Source organism: Crocodylus siamensis, chromosome 8 (assembly GCF_052110815.1).
Source record: "Crocodylus siamensis isolate JL-2025a chromosome 8, ASM5211081v1, whole genome shotgun sequence".
NCBI classification, from domain to species: Eukaryota; Metazoa; Chordata; order Crocodylia; family Crocodylidae; genus Crocodylus; species Crocodylus siamensis.
In genome coordinates this window covers 48,736,899-48,756,170 of record NC_143402.1, presented here as the reverse complement: position 1 = coordinate 48,756,170, position 19,272 = coordinate 48,736,899, and the positions used below count along the sequence as shown (strand labels likewise).

Sequence of the window (19,272 nt, the reverse complement as noted above, 5' to 3'; positions counted from 1 at the left end):
GCACAGCTTCCCAGCGGAGCTGCTTCTGGTGTGGCTGCAGCTACCTGGGTACTGTTCAGCTCCCCCAACCTCCAGCAGCTCCTCCTCCTTGTCCTCCTGCCCCTGCTGTGCTGGTCCAGACAGCAGGTAGCATGGGGAAGGGCGGCAGCTGTGGGGGCACGTCTTGAGCACTACATGCCCGGACAGGTGGTGGAGAAGCTTCAGCCAGGCAACTCCTGCCCCAGCGTGTGGGGCCACAGCTTCTGGCTGTCTTCCACCCACTCTGTCTGCCCAGCATGATGAGCAGCCACCTGGGAGTGGCCAAGCGGAAGGAAGGTGGCCAGGAGCTGAAGCTCTATATGCTGGTGCAGGAGTCTCCTGGCTGCATCTTCCCCACTTCGCCTGGCTGGGCATGTGGTGCCCCAAAGCCACCGTCACTTCCCAGCACTACCTGCTGCCCAGGGTGGTGCAGGAAGAGGAGGAGGGGCTGCTGGAGGTGGGAGGAGCCAAGCAGTACCTGAGTGGCTTCAGCTGCACCTGAAGCAGCGCTGCCAGGAAGCTGTGCATCCTGGCTGGAACTGGGTATGGGCAGAAAGGCAGCAAGGACTGCTCTGGGTGGGAGCAGACAGGAGTCAGCCAAATGTGGAGCACTGTGGGTACAGCAGTGGGCTGTTTTTTTCAGGAGGGGACTTCACCTGCACATGCACCACCCAGGTGAGCTGTGTTGCATCCCCCTACACACACCCCCACACACATGCCCCACACACCCACCTCCGTGCACCCATCCCCTCATACACCTCTCACCCCACCCTTCCCCCACACACTCCCTCACACTCCCCCCACATGATATGCAAGAGTAAGACTTTATTTTGAACTATTATGCAATTGCCTCTAAATACACAAAAGAACGTAGATCAGGACAACTATTATTTTTTTTAAATAAAACTAAAATATGCTATAATGGATGTTTGGTTTTTAGTTTATATTTGTTTTATCTATAATTTGAAATTATATTTCCTAAAATATTTTGCGTGTAGCCCTCAATAGCTCACCAAAACTTGTAACATGCCCCTCTACCTGAAATAATTTCCCACCCGTATTCTAAATACTACCAGTTGCCCTTGTGGGTTCCTTTTTGGAGTGTTTCAAAGGGTGTAAATAAATATCTGTACGGCTTGCCTTGTGAAGAGCTTCAGAAGCATTTGAAGCACTTCAAATGTTATATCTGCCCACACCAAAAGGAGATGTTTCCATGAAGGAATTATGTCCTTGCAGTAAAAATAAATTCCATGATGTAACAAAGCATCACTTGGTTTGTGAATTCAGTTTCACTGTCTCCCAGAGCTGGGTAAACAGTGTATTATAACGAATAGATCATCTGTCCGAATATCAGACTCATCCCAATCTTGTTTCTTTCCTATATTTTTTTTCAATCCTATTTGTATGGCTGAGGGCTTTTTGTCTTTTGGGGGAGGGGAGGGGGAAGGGGTTTCAAATGATTGGAAAATAGTTGTTCTATTTGTGAAGATCCCTCTTTTCATGCCGATTACACTATTTGCATGTGAATTTAGATATTTTTATTTGCATAACATCTGACACTGTGTGTATAAGCAAACAAATCAGACTTGTTGCCTTGCTTCAGGTCTCTGGCTCTGAACTTCTACCCAGCACCACAGCCTGTCACCTATCCTGTCCCTTTGCATTCTTCTCCTGGAGCTCTTAACCCTGTCTGTGGCTGTACCCTCATTTACTAGTCATGAATTGGAGATGACTCCTAGCTTTCCAGCTAGGCAGACTTTTAACTGCTGACTAATTGCAGCTGTTTCAGCCCCTAAAAGGCTGACCACCTCTGTACAATGTTGTAAAGTTAGCTTAGTAGAGAACAGAAACAATACCATGTGGCATATGTGACACAGTACCTCATCATCATGCTGCAGCTAGTAAAGCGACCAGAACACTGGCTTGCATCCATAGATGCTTCTCAAGCAAATCCTGGGACATCATTCTCCCCTTGTACTCGGCCTTGGTGAGACCACAGCTGGAGTACTACGTCCAGTTTTGGGCTCCACAATTCAAAAAGGATGTGGAGAAGCTTGAGAGGTTGCACAGGAGAGCCACGTACATGATCAGAGGTCAGGAAAGACTTATGAGGACAGACCTTATGATGACAGGCTGAGAGCCATGGGGCTCTTTAGCCTGGAAAAGCGCAGGCTCAGGGGTGATCTGATGGCCACCTATAAGTTTACCAGGGGTGACCACCAGGATCTGGGGGAACGTTTGTTCACCAGAGCGCCCCAAGGGATGACGAGGTCAAATGGTCATAAACTACTGCAAGACCGTTTCAGGCTGGACATAAGGAAGAATTTCTTTACTGTCCGAGCCCCCAAGGTCTGGAACAGCCTGCCATCAGAGGTGGTTCAAGCACCTACATTGAACACCTTCAAGAGCAAATTGGATGCTTATCTTGCTGGGATCCTGTGACCGCAGCTGACTTCCTGCCCTCTGGGCGAGGGGCTGGACTCGATGATCTTCCGAGGTCCCTTCCAGCCCTAACGTCTATGAAATCATGTGCAGTGGTGATGAATGATTGATGAAACAGCAGAAACAAAGAGTTTATGACCAATCCACAGGCTGCACTGGGTTGATGCAAAGTATTCAGACAATTCAGAATAGAAGATGAATCCTGAGGCCAGAGCTTGTTGAGATGTGATTCATGGGCAGAAAAAAAGGATTTAAATTACTAAGTAACTTGTGATCTCCTTGTAGTTCTCTCCGGTGCACTCCCTCCTGGAGGGACAGCATGGACATCGTATGTACCATTTAATGCATTGTAAGCATCTGCTAGTAGGGAGAAGGTCTAAGTAGCTTCTCATAAATTTCCTGTTTTCAGTCACTAGAGTACTGCTTATTTGGTTTTGTGGATCTGGTCTTAGGTTCATTGTGCTATTTCTGATAGCAAATCAATAGCAGTTGATCACTGTGGATGTGGGTGGAGCTGTAGACGGGGCCTTTGAGTCCTATGACTCTTTATATGGAATTATTATTAATACCTTTGCATGCCAAGCTCTGGCACACATGCCGGGGGTTGCCTACCCCTGTGGTAGGGGGCCATTACCACCTGTAAAGTAGAGAAATATTAACAGGAATCAGGGAAATGACAATGAGCCATGAAATATTTTGATTCTCTCTGCATGGCCTGAGTAGAAATGCCTCTGTGCCTCCTGAGCAGTTGGTTTTCAAGTTTTTGTGGAACAGGAAGCAAAGAAGGGTACAGTGCATCAATGCACTCTCCCTTCCTCTCCTCTCCTCCCCCCTTCCTGGATCTGCCCCAGCTCAGGCAATCTGGTTTCTCTCCCTATCTGCCTTGTATGATGGTTGTAGTGGGAAATGGAAAGAGGCTTCTTTTTTCCTTTACCATTTCCCCTTTCAACCCTTTATTGCTTCATGTTGGGGAGCCAATGAAGGAAGAGGTGGAAACTGCAGCTAGCACTTGGAGCATCCATAAAAGGAGGAAGAAAGGCTAGGGCTTTCCTGGTCAGTCTCTCTGCTAGTTAGATGTGCACTTTCTTACTTTTTTCTATAGATAAGTGGAAGGTAGGGACAAGCTGGCTGGAGGTGGTCTAACCACAGAGGCAGATTTTCTACATACTTTCTCCTCTATGTTGCAAGGAGATGGTTCATTAGATAAGTAGAAGTACTGGCTCCTGCTGCTTGTTTTATATATATTTTCTTTTTCCATTTTTTTCCATATATTTTCAGTATTGAATGCATAGGAATAAAATTACTTGTTTTCTGAATTTCTTCTTAATAAGCTGGTTTCTGATCAGCTACTGTTATTTTCCTAAACTGTTAATATCAAATAAAGATCAGATTTCAGCATTCATTTTAGTTCAGGCAGAGGTCAGAACAAAGCAAATTAGGAAGCTGTAAATGGTCACTAAAATTCTATTTGAATAGATATGCTTTTAGGCATTAACTGCATGTGCCGTTAGCTTTTTAAACATTGTGATCTGCCACTTATTTGAATACAGCTGGAGATACCATTTTTAGAGAGCTGCAGAAATAGCTTCACCTACCTGATCAAGCATATTCACTCACATCTGTGTAGTGCAATCCAGAGACTTTTTCTATAAAAAGGGTCTGCTCCATACACACATAAATGAAGAAAATATTTCATTATGCTTGTAAGTTTGCTAAAACAATCCATTCCCCTTATTACTAGGTGAAATTCCTGATCTCTTCCCTGATGATGAAGTTGAAAACATCATCAGCAGTGTGAGAAATGAAGTCAAGAACCAGGGACTAATGGACACCAAAGAAACATGTTGGAAATTCTTCATAAATCGGGTTCGACGACAACTAAAGGTAATGTGATACTCAGCATTCACATCCTTGTCACTGAGCTGTTACAACAGTAACTGGGTAAAATTCTTTGGCTTGTTTTATACAGGTCTGACTATCTAATGCCATACTGCAAAATATATGAATCAGTGTATTTTCACTTATTTAGCAAACAGTGCTTAAGTTCTTGAACTAGAAAATAGACAAAAATTTATTTTAATAACATTTCAGTAAAGATTATTTTCTACTCTTTCTCATTTATTTAAAAACAACTTCTGATCCTCCCAAAGTGGTTATTTCCCCATGAACCTGTGCTAAAACACCACTGATATTCTCATTGTTATATTGGGGCATTAGGATTCAGCTATGGAGCTTGCTTCAAAGTGTCTAGTGTGGATATTAATACCCACAGTGTTATGGAGCTAAACTTGCACTAGTCATCCAAGCACTTGTTCAGGTGGGGCGGGGTTTCATCCCTCATGCTCCAGCATCAAGACTCTTATCTGAGCTAGCAAGGTCACAACTATTTGGAAATGTCTACAGAATTGTAGTTGAATCTTTGGATTGTAAGGCAGATATATTCAGGAGCTGCAATCTGTAGGATGTGTGATACTCTAAACTTCTTGCAGAAGCTTAACTCTTATTGCACTTTATTCTTTCTACAGACTAGTAATGCATGCTATTTGAGAAATTCTTAAACTGCATAAAACCTGTGCTCTATGCAATAAAGTAAGAGGCAGCCAATAAATATTCCTCTTACAACAGAATGCATTAGGTCTGATCTCTAGGGCAGTGGTCTCCAAAGCGGGGTGCACAAGATGATCCATTGGGGTGCAGGAAGAAAATATTAGAACTTCTATTTATATTTATTTTTTATCTAAAAAAATAAGAAAGAAATTAAGATTTACTAATATTTAATACATGGATTGACACTGGTGCCCTCACTGGGTCCGTATGTCAGATAGTCACGTGTGACATATGGTACGCGAGTAGTGCATGTATATATTTATAAATAAATAAATATACATATTATGGGGGTACATGCTCAAAAAATTTTTACTGATAGGGGTGCGCGACCAAAAAAGTTTGGAGACCACTGCTCTAGGGGATAGAAATGTAGGAGTGCATGAGCAGCTTAATAGCAGACTAGGTGATGCAACCTCCATCTTCTCAGCTCCAGTTTGGAACATAGTTTGTTTGCACCAAAGGGTGAGAACCTTAATAGGCACATGGCATTCCCAAACTTTCTCTGGCATAAGGACTGCAGTATGAATAATGCCTAAATGTAAATTTATAAAATGAGTATTTGAGAAGGAGTTGATTATTTTATTAAAGACTGAATTGTCTGACTTCCTCTGAATGCACATAGCAGCTATTTCATGTGTGGTAAACATGTGTGGCTGCATGCTTATTTGACCATTACTACTGTCACTTTTACGCTTCTTGAAAATCTGTATCTATTTACAGTAATTTCAAGGCCCTTTAATTTTGCCAGAATGATGAAAATGGACCTTAAAGCAAGTGATAGTTAGGTCCTAAATGTACGTGGCATGTCTACACATACCTCTTTTAAGCAGGCTTATCCTAGAATCACCATTTTTAAGGTGCATTAAAAGCATGTGTCTACACGTGTGCTCTCAATACACCTTAAAAATGGCAATTTAAGGCTATGTGAGTCTAAATTTGATACCTGCATAAAGCACACAAGTAGACACACTAATGAGCATTGAGGAGTGTGCATCAATGGATAGGCACCATGTTAGTGCACATTAGCGTATCTGCACATGCACTAAAGTGACTTAGCTATTTGTGCCTAAATTTACTGCATTTAATGCAAATTAGCATGTTCACATATACACACATGCCTAAATTACCTTAATATGCCTTAAGCAAAGGTGCTTTAAGTTTAGGTGCATGTAAATACATTAGGGCTGTGCAAAACAGCACCGTTCTGTTTCCACTTCTGTTTCACCTTTTCAAAGGGACAGTGTTTTGTTTCATTGTTTCATTACGTTTCAAAGCACTGTTCCATTTTGTTTAGTCAAATTTTGTCTCGCTGTTTCAACATGTTTTGATGTTTCACCCACAGGCTATAATGGGGAATCATGAAAATGCCTACAACTGTGTCATTTCTTGTCTGATTTGAATGAAAAAAGCAGGGAGGGTAGCCCCTGCTGAGGCCATAAAGCCAGTCAAGTTTCAAGAAAATAGGTTTAGGGGTTTCTGGGAAACTTTACTTCAAACTATTCAAAGCAGAACTTGTGTCACTTGTAAGTGTGAAGGTGCAGGGTGGTGAAAACAGCAGCCATGGTAGCCACTGCTGAGGCCATGAAGCCTGCCAAGTTTCAAGGAGATAGATGCAGGGGTTTCTGGGAAACTGCACCTCAGGTTGCTGACAAGCAAAACTGATGACATGGGTGACTTTGTGCACATTTAAGGCCCATACTCACTGGCACTGGGGCCTTTACATGACACAGTAGTGTACCCCAATGAAGTCTCCTCCTCCCCTACAACCTCATCTCAGTCCACCATTTTAAATAGCAACAGGTAAGTAAGCAGCACAGTACCATTAGCATCTCAGGCAGCCAAACTGTCACAGAGCCTTTCTTTCTTTTCTTGCAGGAGCTTCTTCTCCAACAGCTGCCAGGGAACTCTCCCTGCCGGCTCCAGCCCTGGGGCTTAGATGTGCCCAGGGCCCTGCGTCCTTCCAGTCAGCTGACTGGGGACAGGTGCTAGGGGTGTTGGTCTAAGGACATGCCACTGGCAGACAAGGTTCTTTGGGTTAATCTGATATCTTTTAGTAGACCAACTGAATAGTTGGAGAAATATAACTTAGCAGGCTTTCAGGTTTAAAAAACCTTCTTTAGGCTGAGGAAGCACCTGCAGTTGGTGTGTGTGCTTTTACTGTATGGAAGGAATAGTAAAGAAGTGAGAGGCTGGCATGCAATGCAGTCAAGAAAGCCAGTCAGTGAAAATGGAAAAGTAGGTGTCAGGGGATGAGAGACAGGCGGGGGGGGGGGGGGTGGAGGGAGGGGGGGGGAAGAGATGTAGCAGGTAAAAGTGGAGAGATATCTGGCCAGTATGGATATATCTTCACAATACAATACATATCTGCATCAGAGCAGCAATTGCCCTGATGGAAAATATGCAGGAGATGCCAAGCAACAACTATGCAGAATTTCCCTTGCTATGGCACTCAGCTCCAGCTCCTCTTATGGCACCAGAAGGCTCAGGCTTGGAAGTGAAATGGGCATGGAGGAGACTGTCATGCTGGTGTTGCTTGTTGTCATGGTGGTGATGGTTATGGCTGGTGCTCTTAGAGGGGATGCAGACCCATGCAGTGACACTGCTCCCCTCCCCTTGCTCCTAGTAGAACTGGAAGCCTCATGCACGCTAGTTGTAAAAAAGAGGCTCGGTCTCAGTTGGGGGGGAGGGGGGGGAACTTACAGCTCTCCCTCTACCTGCTCTTCCCATCTCCCTGAAGGCTTGCCAGCTGCCTTTCCAGCATACTTCATAGTATGTTTGCCTTGGTGTGCTAGAAAATATGTATGTTCTCCTCTAATGTAATCTGTATTTATGTAATATATGTAGATAATTTTATGTATGTATTTATGTAATAAATAAAATATATAAATGTATCTCTGTGTTCCTCAATAAATTCTATATTATAACATACAATATATGCTGTGCTTTGCTGCACAGTGAATGGAATGCACCCTGTGAGAATGTACAGATTTCTTTTCTTGAAGAAAAGAATCAAAATAGACTAACAAAAACAAAAAGAGGATTCTATGGGAGGAATAAATTGAAAGGAATTAATATAATAATAAAAGGGTATTACAAAAGCGAAAGTTATTGGATCCCACTTGTTAGTAACAGGATAGCAAATAGGAAGTGATAGGTTTTCTCTGACACTGCTGAACTGCTGGAAGACAGCTCAGTAACTGACCCCAAGGCAGAGAGAGCTCAGTTTAAAAGCTGCTTTTTATGCTGTTTTTCCTTCCCTCCCCCAGAGCAGTGGGATTGGAAGGGACCTCAGGGAAGGATCACAGTCACTGACCAGCTATGCATGTCAACATCAAAGCAGTCCTTCCCCCCCTCTTCCCCCTCCCTCTCCTTAGTTTCTGTTTCCCTAAAAGTAAGCCAGCTTCGAAACTCAAAACGTTTTGAAATGTTTTGAGTGCCCTCGTTTCATTTCAAGGCTGTTTCAAAGCCTTTTGTTTCATTTTGATTTTTCTGTTTTGAGCTTGAAATGAGTCGAAGCAGCATTGAAATGAAACACCCAGCGAAATTTCGCACAGCCCTAAAGTATGTGTAGATGCACCTGTAGAATAACACTGCAAATTCAATAATAATGCAGTATTCTCCATTATGGTTCTGTTTCTGGCCAATTTTTGGCCAAGGCAAAGCTGTATGTTTTTATTTTAGAGGGAAAATAATGCTTACTGAACACAGACAGAAGTGCAGCTCCTGGGTCTGACTCATGGCAATTCATAGCGACTATGGAACAAATGTCATTTCTGTCTCCACTCATTTTTAGCTTATCTGTTTATATGGGATTTGTGTGTGCAGACTCAGAATTAGTGGCCCAAAGCTGCAGATATTATGATGGATTCAGTTTCTGATTTTATTCTGAAATTCTCCTAGAAAATCATCCTTCCAGCAAGAAATCCTCAAATCTCCAACTGTGCCCTTAGTCTTCATACCTATTGTCCTCTCTTTCTTAGCACTGTTGTCCCTCTTGTTCCTTAGGTTGCACTTTGTTTCTCACCTGTTGGTAACAAGCTGAGAATTCGCAGCAGGAAGTTCCCGGCCATTGTGAACTGCACAGCAATAGACTGGTTCCATGAGTGGCCTCAAGAGGCATTAGAATCTGTCAGCATGCGCTTCCTGCAAGAAACCCAGAATATTGAGGTGAGGGTTTTCACATAGCCCAACTTTTCAGCTTACAGTCTTTCACCAAGCAACCCTTCTTTCAGCAAGAGGGAGAGATGGAACTTAGTGTAATTGTGCACTCAGCCTGATCTCATCTATTCATCATTCATATATGACCTCCTTCAGTCTTGGCTTCATAAGCAGAAATGAGACATGAAGTCATTGCTCCAAGCCCAGCTTTCTTTTAATCTCTTTATGGAAAATAGATATCAGTATGTATCCTGTAAAACTGAGTCTGGGTGGTGTGTGTATACTCCATTTAAAATACCATCTCTTTTGTGTTTAGCTTTCAGTCAAAGATTCCATAAGCAAATTTATGGCGTATGTCCATACAAGTGTGAATGAGATGTCCAGATCTTATCTGAGCAATGAACGTCGCTATAACTATACCACACCCAAATCATTCCTTGAGCAAATCAAATTGTATCAAAATTTGCTATGTAAAAAAGGCAAGGAATTGACTGCTAAAATGGAACGATTGGAGAATGGCTTACAGAAACTCAACAGCACATCAGCACAGGTGAGAAATCAATTTAAACTGGGAAGAATTGTTATTTTTCTGTGCTCTGGTTTAGTAAAAAGAATCACAGGTTGAATCTGAGATGTTAGGAGTGAATGTTTATGCTAGATCCAGAATCTTATTTCACTATGTGCACCTAAATGGCATTTACCCAGATGCACAACACTCATTTTTGGCACTTAAGCACAGTTAAAGATCCTATTCCATGTATATTATTTGTTACACAAGTGTCCACATGGCTTCTGAACAGGTACAGGAGCCATTGGGGCTGTGCAAAGCTTCAGTAGCTGATTCAATTCAGAGGAGATTCAGCCTGATTCGGGGACCGAATCTCTGAATCTGAATCAAATCGGGAGACCAAGTAAAAGCTCTGAATTGATTTGAAGCATCTGAATCAGTTCAGAAAAGCTTTAGCCGATTCAGAGATTCAGCCATAGACTAAACAGGCAGCTCACAGCTGCCTCCAGCTGCTAAGTTTGTTGGGGTGGGGGGAGAGAAGAGGCATGGGGGAGGGATTGAAGCTGGGGCTGGGACAAGCTCCCCAGCTGGAATGGGGGTCATATGTTACTGGGGGGGGCGTGTTACCTGGGGGGAGCAGGATGCAGGTGCGGCAGCACTGGGAGTGGGGGCTATGCCCTGCTGCCGCCCAGAGTGAGCCGCACCTGCATTGTGCCCTCCCTCCCCCCATGCTGGCTTGGCAAGCAGCAATAGGGCAGAGCCCCTGGTTTAATTCCCCAGCTCCTTAGTTTGACTCCCCAGCTCCTGGTTTGATTCACCTGTGAGCTGGGGTGGCTCCATGTGTCAGCTGGAGCTTGGCAGCACTCACCCCCAGCAGCCCCAGCTCCTAGGCAGCATGTGGTGACCTGCTGAGCCATGCTGCATTCGTGCTATGGGGCTGTGCAGGTGCCAGGCGGGGGCGGGGGGGGACAATCGTCGCTGCCCCACGCTGCATGGGCCGGCTCTGCCGTGAGCACCCAGAGGACCCAATCCCTGCTCCTGCAGCTGATGAGTGCAGGGCTTTTTTTTAAGTGCTGGGGATGGGGCCAGGCTGGGCAGCCATGGGGGCTTTTCCCACAGCTCCCCCCTCCCAGGCTTGTCACTCAGAAGGGTTCTGAACCAACACTCCCCAACACACTGCTCTAATAACTAGAGCACAGGCTGGGTATCATTCAGCAGCATCTCCAGCATCATTTTGAAGCTGGCCCCTGGGCAGGAGCTATGTCTGACTAGGAGAAAAAGATGAAGTTGGAAGGTATGTGATTCAGATGAATTCTGATCTGGAAGGGAAGAAGCCTTGAGTTTTACTTCTGACCCTTGTTTCCAATATGGAAGAAACTACCCCACCCCTCTGTATCCATTTTATCTAATAACTTTCCAATGCAAGATTCAGTGACTAAGGCCCTTGTCGTACACTATACCTAGGATTTATTTTATTTAGCTCGTAGTAAGCTTAGATTTCATAGACATTAGGTCTGGAAGGGACCTTGTGAGATCATCGGGTCCAGCTGCCTGCCCAAGGGCAGGAAGTCAGTTGGGGACAGATGACCCCAGCAAGATAATCATCCAAACGCTTCTTGAGTGTGTCCAGAGTAGGAGCTTGCCCCACTTCTGGGGGGAATCTGTTCCAGGCTCTGTAGACTTGGACAGTAAAGAAGGGTTTCCTTATGTCCAGTCTAAAATGGTCATGCAGGAGTTTGTGACCATTGGACCTTGTCTTCCCTTGGGGTGCCTTGGTGAATTAGACATTCTTCCCAGTCCTGATGCACACCCTTGATATACTTATAGGCAGCCACCAAGTTCCCCCTGAGCCTATGCTTTTCCAAGCCAGAGTCCTATGCCTTTCAGCCTCTCCTCATAAGGCCTGCTCTCTTGACCTCTGATCATGCATGTGGCTCTCCTCTTGACTCTCTCAAGCTTCGCCATGTCTTTCCTAAAGTGTGGAGCCCAGAAATGGACGCAGTACTCCAGCTGTGGCCTCACCAAAGCTGAATAAAGCAGGAGGATGACATTTTGGGTCTTGCTTGAGATGCATCAGTAGATGCAAGCCAGGGTTTTATTTGCTTAACTGGCTGTGACATTGCATGAGTGACTCATATTCATCTTGTGGTCAGTCATGACCCCCAGGTCTCTTTCACACCTCGTGTAGCACTGTCGAGCCTATAGGTATGATGTGGGTTCTTTCTTCTGAGGTGGAGCACCTTGCATGTCTCTGTGTTGGAAGTCATCAGGTTTTGTTCTTTTCACTTTACGAGCCAGTCCAAATTGGCCTGAATCCTCAGCCTATCCTCTAGTGTGACTGCGCTTCCTCATAATTTGGTGTCATCTGCAAACTTAGCCAGTCCACTCTTGACACCCAAATCCAGGTCGTTTATGAATATGTTATATTAAAGAGTAATGGTCCAAGTACTGAAACGCTGAGGGATGCCACTGGTCACCATGTGCCGTGTTGACTCGGATCCATCGACTGTCACCCTCTGGGTCTGACCACGGAGACAGTTCCCCAGCCATCAGACTGGAAAGTTATCAAGGCTGCAGTTCCCCAATTTTGTCATGAGGAGATCATAGGAGACAAAATCAAAGGCTTTTTTGAAATCCAAGTAAATGACATCCGTCTCTCCTCCCCTGTCCAGGTGATGTATCACCTGGTCATAGGAGGAGATAAGGTTGGTCAAGCATGACCTACCCGTAACAAAGCCATGTTGGCTATCTCTCAGGATGACACCTTCTGTTAGCCTATGGTTGATGGATTCTTTAATATTTCTTTCCATGATCTTTCCAGGGATTGAGGTCAAACTGACTGGCCTGTCATTCCTTGGATCTTCCTTCCTTCCTTCCTTCCTGGAAGATAGGCACCACATTGGCCCTCTTCCAGTCTTCAGGAATGTCTTCCAAGTGCCACAAGTTCTCAAATATCCTCGCCATTGGTCACACTATGATGTCAGTCTACTCTTTTAGCACTCTTAGGGCCCTGATAAAATGCACCCCTGACTTATAAATGTTCAGCCTCTCAAGGTGTCCCCTCACAAAGTCTTCACCAAATGTAGGTTTATGGTCATCTATGCCCTTGTAATCCCATGTCTTGTCAGGCAGGGTGTTTCCCTTGGGATGGTGAAAAACCGACACAAAGTAATCATTAAGGAGATTAGCTTTTTCCTGGGTGTCAGATGTCAGCTGCTCCATTTGGTTCATCAGGAGTCCAATGTTGCCCTTATTCTTCTTTCTACTTCACATGTATCTAAAGAAGGACTTGTTATTGTCTTTGATTCCCATAGCCAGTTTGAACTCAGTTTCAGCCTTGGCTTTTCTGGTCCACTCCCTACAGGTGTGGGCCAGTGATACATAGTCCTCCTTAGAGGTATTTTGCACCTTCCAGCCCTTATAGGCTTCTCTTTTAAGATTCAGGAGGTCCATGAGTTCCCTGTTGAGCTAAGGGCATTTCCCAGCCCTTTTACTATGTTTCCTGTGGGCTAGAATGGACTTCCCTTGTGCTTTTAGGATTGCATCTTTCAGGCGTGACCACTCTTCTTGGCCTCCCTTCCTTGCCAGATCATGATCTCTCAGTGCCTCAACAATCAACCTCCTGAACTTGTAAAAGTCAGCTTTCCTAAAGTCGAGGATTTCAGCATCGCTGACTGATTTGCCAGCTTTGCAATGGATAGAGAAAGTGATCAGCTCACGATCACCGTCACCAAGCTTCCCTTCAATCCTCAGGTTGATCACTAGATCATCCCCTTTGGCCACGACTAGATCTAGCAGCGCCTCACCCCTTGTCAGCCCATGGACTTCTTGAGTCAGATAGAGCTCATTAATGCAGGTAAGGAAGCTTTGTGACCGATCAGATTTAGATTTGGAATGAGTATGAATTAAAACATTTTCTGAGCTGTTGCACAGATGCTTACTACAATCTAAGTATAACATATTCTAAACACTGAATCTTCTGAAGACTCGGTCCCAGCCCCGCCCCCACCCCATGTGCAAGTGCACACACTCTCACACACAGACACTCACACACACACACACCATCACACTGGAGCCATTTCAAGAATCCAATGTGGTGGGAAGGCTGGGGTTGTTATGCTGGGTCTAGGGCCTCTCGGGAATCAAGGTACCAACTAGGGTTGGGAGGAGTGAACAGAATCCGGGGACAAGCTAGGTCAGAAAACCAGGAAGTTAGCCCAAGAGTGGGGTCTAGGAATAAACTGAGTCAGGAAGCTGGGAGACCAGCTACAGAGTGGAGTCTGAGAGCAAGATGGATTAAGAAGCTGGAAGATCTAGCAGAGAATGGTGTCAAAGAGAAAGCCAGGACATTGAGCAGAGTGCAGAGGTGGAACACAAGTCAGAGGGCGTAGCAAAACAGTCTGGGATCAGGTTAAGCCCTGTTACCCAGCTACTTCCTGGTCATGCTCAGGAACTGATATGGGGGAAATGGAGGGTCAGCTGAGCTGATAGCAAGCTGTTAGGCTGCTGGCTGGGTGCCTGGAGATCACATTATTGTTATAGTTGACCAGTGGTCCAGGGCAGAAGTTCCCAACCACCGGGCTGCAGCCCGGTACTTGGCCACAGAGGGTTGGTTGCCAGGCCATGGCTTGGCCCCCTGTCTGCCTGGGTGAGCGGCTTCTGCTTCTGGTGGTGACATGTGGGGCTAAAGCTGGGAGGCAGGGCAGCCCCAGGAGGGAGGCAGCCAGCTCTGCCACTCTTATGCCAGTCCACTACAAAAAAAGTTTGGGAATGATTGGTCCAGAGAAAAGATTCTTTTTGGAGAGTGGGCCCTATGAATTAAGAAAGCAAAATAGATGCCTTCTGACTGGACTGAAGGCCTATACCAGTTATCCATCAAAGGTATGGCAGGAAAGACACGAGGCATCTGAGCAGACAGAGGCAGACAAGTGGTGGTGATCCCTAGGGGATAGGACTGAATCCAAGGGTCACGGCAGAAATTGTTACATTGGCTAGGAAATGTCCAACAGCAAAACTTTTTTCACTGTCAAAGTACAAGATCCCTAAGGCTGGAGGTATGGAACAGGCTGATTGAGTTGAGTAGAGGAACCTAGATACAGAACAGGCCAAGAGTAACCTACATGTGTTGAGAGAGAGGGCTTATGGCCAACAGAAAAGTGAGGTATCGGAAAGAGATGGAAGAAAGGCCAGGAAAAGAATTGGAGTGGAAAAAGCATTCTGACACCATATTGCAGTATCATTTCACTAAAAAGAAAAAGTCCTTGAGGCAAAGAAAAGAAATGCTTGCAAAAGATGGAATAATCACAGATTCAGAGTAGTCACCAATGGAGAAATTTCAGATCGTTTTGAAAATGAAGGACATTCAGATTTTTAATCAAGACAACTCAGGTGCTAAAAATGTCTGAGGATGAGAACACAAAGGTAGAACCCCAAACACTTCAATGTCGTGGAGGAATAAAAGATTGTAGAGTAACAGATAATATTGTGGAAAGTAAAGTGCAGAGTAACCAAAGAAGAACCTACACAAGAATTTACTAAACGTGTTAGAGTAGCAGTTGAAGAAAACAGAAGAGTAGAATAAGATGCATATAAGTTGTTTCAGATGCTGCAGGGAGGCCAATTGCCCCAATATACAAACTATCAGCAAAGGGCTAAAGAACCTTTCTTATGTTAGCAGAGAAAGTGATGTTTGCCAGGAGACTAGCTGCGAAGGGCAGCAGATGCAAGTAGTGCAGCTCAGTGTGCTGCAGGACACAACCTACAGATTTCAGGCAGTAGGACACTGGGCTGCTGATTAGGGAATTAGCAATGCCTGGGCTTTAGAAACAGTTAGCCAGGTCAAGTGACTAGAAGTGGGAAGAGAAACGGCCATATAAGGCCTGAGCCTGGAGCCCAAGGCTCAGACTAGTCCTCATAACAGAGGCAGTCTGGCATGGCTTAAACGGAAAGAGGTCACAAAGGGCTTCTCAAGCAAGGATGTTGTTATAGAGGATGTAGAGAGAGACAAAGTGCCGACACAGAGTGCAAGTGACATATGCTGGCATTTTGAGTGGTCGGTTTAGAGCCTGGCATGTGTTGCCTGGGTTGTGCCACAGAGCATTGAGACTAGTGCCTGGAGAAGAGCCTAAAGGGGTACATGCCCCAAAGCACATTCTGTCAGGGATAGGTGAGAACGAGGAGTAGGTGCCCCAAAAGTCAAACTAGGAGAGAAAGAAAGAGCCCTTCTCAAGTTACGCTGTGAGGATGGGCTGATTGGCAGCCTAATGATGAGCATGCCAGGCAAGGCACTGAAAGCTGAACTCAGGTTCTTTGAAGGCACCCTCCAAATATATTAACTTTGACATTAAAATCTGGCAGGAAAGAGAGTGAGGCCATATTAGGAAAGCTGAGTAGAAGAACAGAGTGCAGCCCCTAAGGAGTGCTGTGGCTGTTCCTGGAGGCGGAGCTTGTTACAGACGCAAATTGACATTAATGGTACCTTGTGGGATCACAAACATTCGTTTTATGGCTTATTACAATTTTCCTGGCTCCTCTTTTTAATTTCCACTAGCAGTAACGGTCCTCTTACCTTTTGAATGATCTCACTCTTTCACATAATGAGGCTTATGTATTTCAGCTGCTCCTTACTTAGTCTGTAATTACTTTTGTTGTTTATGCCTTGCTCCACAAATTGACTCCCTTCTTTAAGTGATCATTTTCTTCATCTTTGTAATAGGGTTAAACAAAAAAAAATTTTCTACCTCGTAGTTAAACTTTCTGCTTCTTTCTCAGATCTGGGGAAGGGCATTTCATGCCCAAAAGTTTGTCAATTTTCTCTCCCAACTATATTGTTGTCCCGATAAAGATACTTCCTAACAAATTCTGCTTCATATATATGCCCAGACAATCCTAGCTACAACAGCACTGGAACTTTAGTATTTCATGAAAATATGTCTGCCGCAGTTACTTTTTGACTGACAGTATCACCACAAAGCTAGAGTTATTTTGATGCATTTCACTGACTTCATGTTTTCACTGTACAAGCTATGCGTTTCCCTGTATATTAGGCATTTTGCCTTGTCTTTAATGCATGCTCAAATCCAAGTACAAGCACAATTTTAACACATTAGCTAGTGAAGGTAAATGTTAGCATAGGGTTCACCACAAATATGTACAGTATTTTTACACTCCAGCTTGCCCTATTTATATTGGGAATTTAACACATTTCAGCTAATATAAGTTTGAAGAGACCTTTTCATACAACATAGTTATGACTTTTTAGGCCTTTTCGTATATTTTTGTTTTGCTTTGTATTTCTGAATGCCATCCTAACTCTGTATGGCCCTGAGTTCCTGCTGCTTTCTGTTATTATTACAACTTCCGTAAAAAGTTTTACCTTTCAATTATTTGTGTGCGCTTTCAGCCTTAACTCCAGCTGATAGTAGGATTGGTTTTTTTAATGGAAATTCTAGTCTCACAAAGAGGTGCAGTATGGCTGAGGTTTTTATAAAGCTGCTTTTATAAATCTATTGTAAGAAATGTGTGGAGCTGTCAGGCTAATCAGTTTTTGCCATGTCATTGCTGTTTAAAATCCTCAAAGCTTCTATTGATATGTGCATCCAAGACATTATGACCTATCTTGAGGAGAAGGTCATAAACCATATCTGCAATCAGCAAAACTTCCCACTTCAATTTTCCAAAATCTTACAAGATTAAAAATGAACAAAAACTTGCTGTTGAGTTTGCAAATTGAAGTGATTATATACCTCCTGTGAGTTCCCAGGAATTTTATTTTACAATTGCATCTTTATCCTGGTAGAAATAGCATTCTACAGTGAAACAACAGGAGATGAAAATAGATTAACTGTGCAGCATAGGAAAACAAAGAGAGTTGTAGGGACTAGGTCTCCTCCACTTGAAGCTGATACAAAATGCCAGTGGCTTTAGTTTATATGATTATATTGCTTTAACAGGTGCCATTTTTCTGGTGTGAAAGTAGACTTATGAACAAAGCAGCAATCTGATTTGTATTGTATGTATTATGTACTTTTACTTAAGATGTACCCCTGGAGTTTAAAACAATCTTTTATGACAAAGACTGCATGGCGGTGGAAGATAAAATAGTCACTGAGATCCATTAAGTGATTGTGACAATTCACTGAGCCTGATGGGTTCAAAAAGAAAATGAACATTAGTTAAATACAATAAAATTGATAAGTATATTGTACTCTGTTCTGTGTTGGAGTCCATATAGTCTATGTCAGGAAATACTGTATACATTGTACATATATGCCATATTTGCCTCATTGTCAGATGGGTAAATAACTGAAGAAGAAAGCTGAGAACTGCTGCTCACTAATAGATCAGCGCATTGAAAGGAATATATAGTTCATTCTGGGTGTGTCTACATGTGTGCCAGACTGCATGGTTGTTACTTAAGTAAGTACTAAGTGACTGTGCAGTAACCACCATTACTGCACAGTCCTTGCACCACATGGTTTTTTTTCTGACAGTACTGCAATAGTGTTTCATGTAGACAGACCCTCTGTAATGAAAAGAGTTCACTTGTAAATCTATGTAAAGTCACTTCATTATTTTCTTTCTGGAGTAAACCCACCCTAGGCAGGCGTCTACACATGCACCAGTTTGGGAGCAGATTTGCTGCTCCTGGCAGCAATCTACTTCTGTACCCTCTGGCCCTGCATTGGCATCCTGCAGCAGCCAGGGAGAGCTCTATTCTCCCCTTGGTGCTAGCCTAGGGGCTGGCAGGGAGCTGTCTCCTGTTTGGGAGCTGAGAGATTTCTCCCTATCCCCAGGATCTACCTGATGCTGGGGCAGACTCTGGTGGTGGAGCCTGCATAGGGACAATGTCTCCCTGCCCCAGCAGCAGGGAGATCCTGGTCCCAGCTCCCCGATCAGGGGCAGAGAACTTGGAAAGAGCTGTAGGGAAGGGGCAAGTCCCAGCCCCCTGCCCTGATCCACTGGTGGGGTAGCTAGCAGTGAGACCCTGGTTGGGCAGGGATTCCCTGCCCAGCTGGGAGCTTGCTGTTAGCTGCAGGGCTGGAACCTGCCTCTGACCAGGACAGTCCCCAGCCAGTTCCAGGCTGCTCAGGGAAGTCTGCACATGAAGCCCTGAGCTGGCTGGAGACTGCCTGAAATGGGAGCGTCCCAACCACTCCAGGCTGCATGTGCAGACTTCCCTGAGCAGCCTGGAGCTGGCTAGGAACTGTCTTGGTTAGGGGCAGGTCCCAGCAAGCTCCTGGCTGGGTGGGGAACTCTCCCCATGCAGGGAGCTCCCAGCCCCAGCTCCATGATCACGGAACATGGGCTGTGAGATTGCATTCATGGAGGTGGGGCTGGGAGCAGAGTGGGAGCAGGGAGATTGCTCCCTCCCCTGTTCCATGATAATGGAGCTGGGGCTGGGAGTACTCTCCTACTCCCACTCTGCAGTTGCAGGGCTGGGGCAGCGAGCAATCTTCTTGCCCCTGTTCCATGATCATGATCATGGAGCAGGGTCTGGGAGCTCCATGCTGCCAGGGCAGAAGGATATTCTCCCCACG

The 19,272-nt window shown here is 44.7% G+C and overlaps 1 protein-coding gene across 1 annotated transcript in view; it reads left to right on the top strand.

Moving 5' to 3' along the window:
- DNAH9 (dynein axonemal heavy chain 9) overlaps positions 1 to 19,272 on the top strand; it is a 480,799-nt gene that overhangs the window by 271,419 nt on the left and 190,108 nt on the right. Inside the window, exons 46-48 of the mRNA XM_090059292.1 lie at positions 4,202 to 4,344; positions 9,073 to 9,234; positions 9,542 to 9,775. Of these exons, the coding sequence (XP_089915418.1) occupies positions 4,202 to 4,344; positions 9,073 to 9,234; positions 9,542 to 9,775 (539 nt within the window). The remainder of the gene's footprint in view (positions 1 to 4,201; positions 4,345 to 9,072; positions 9,235 to 9,541; positions 9,776 to 19,272) is intronic.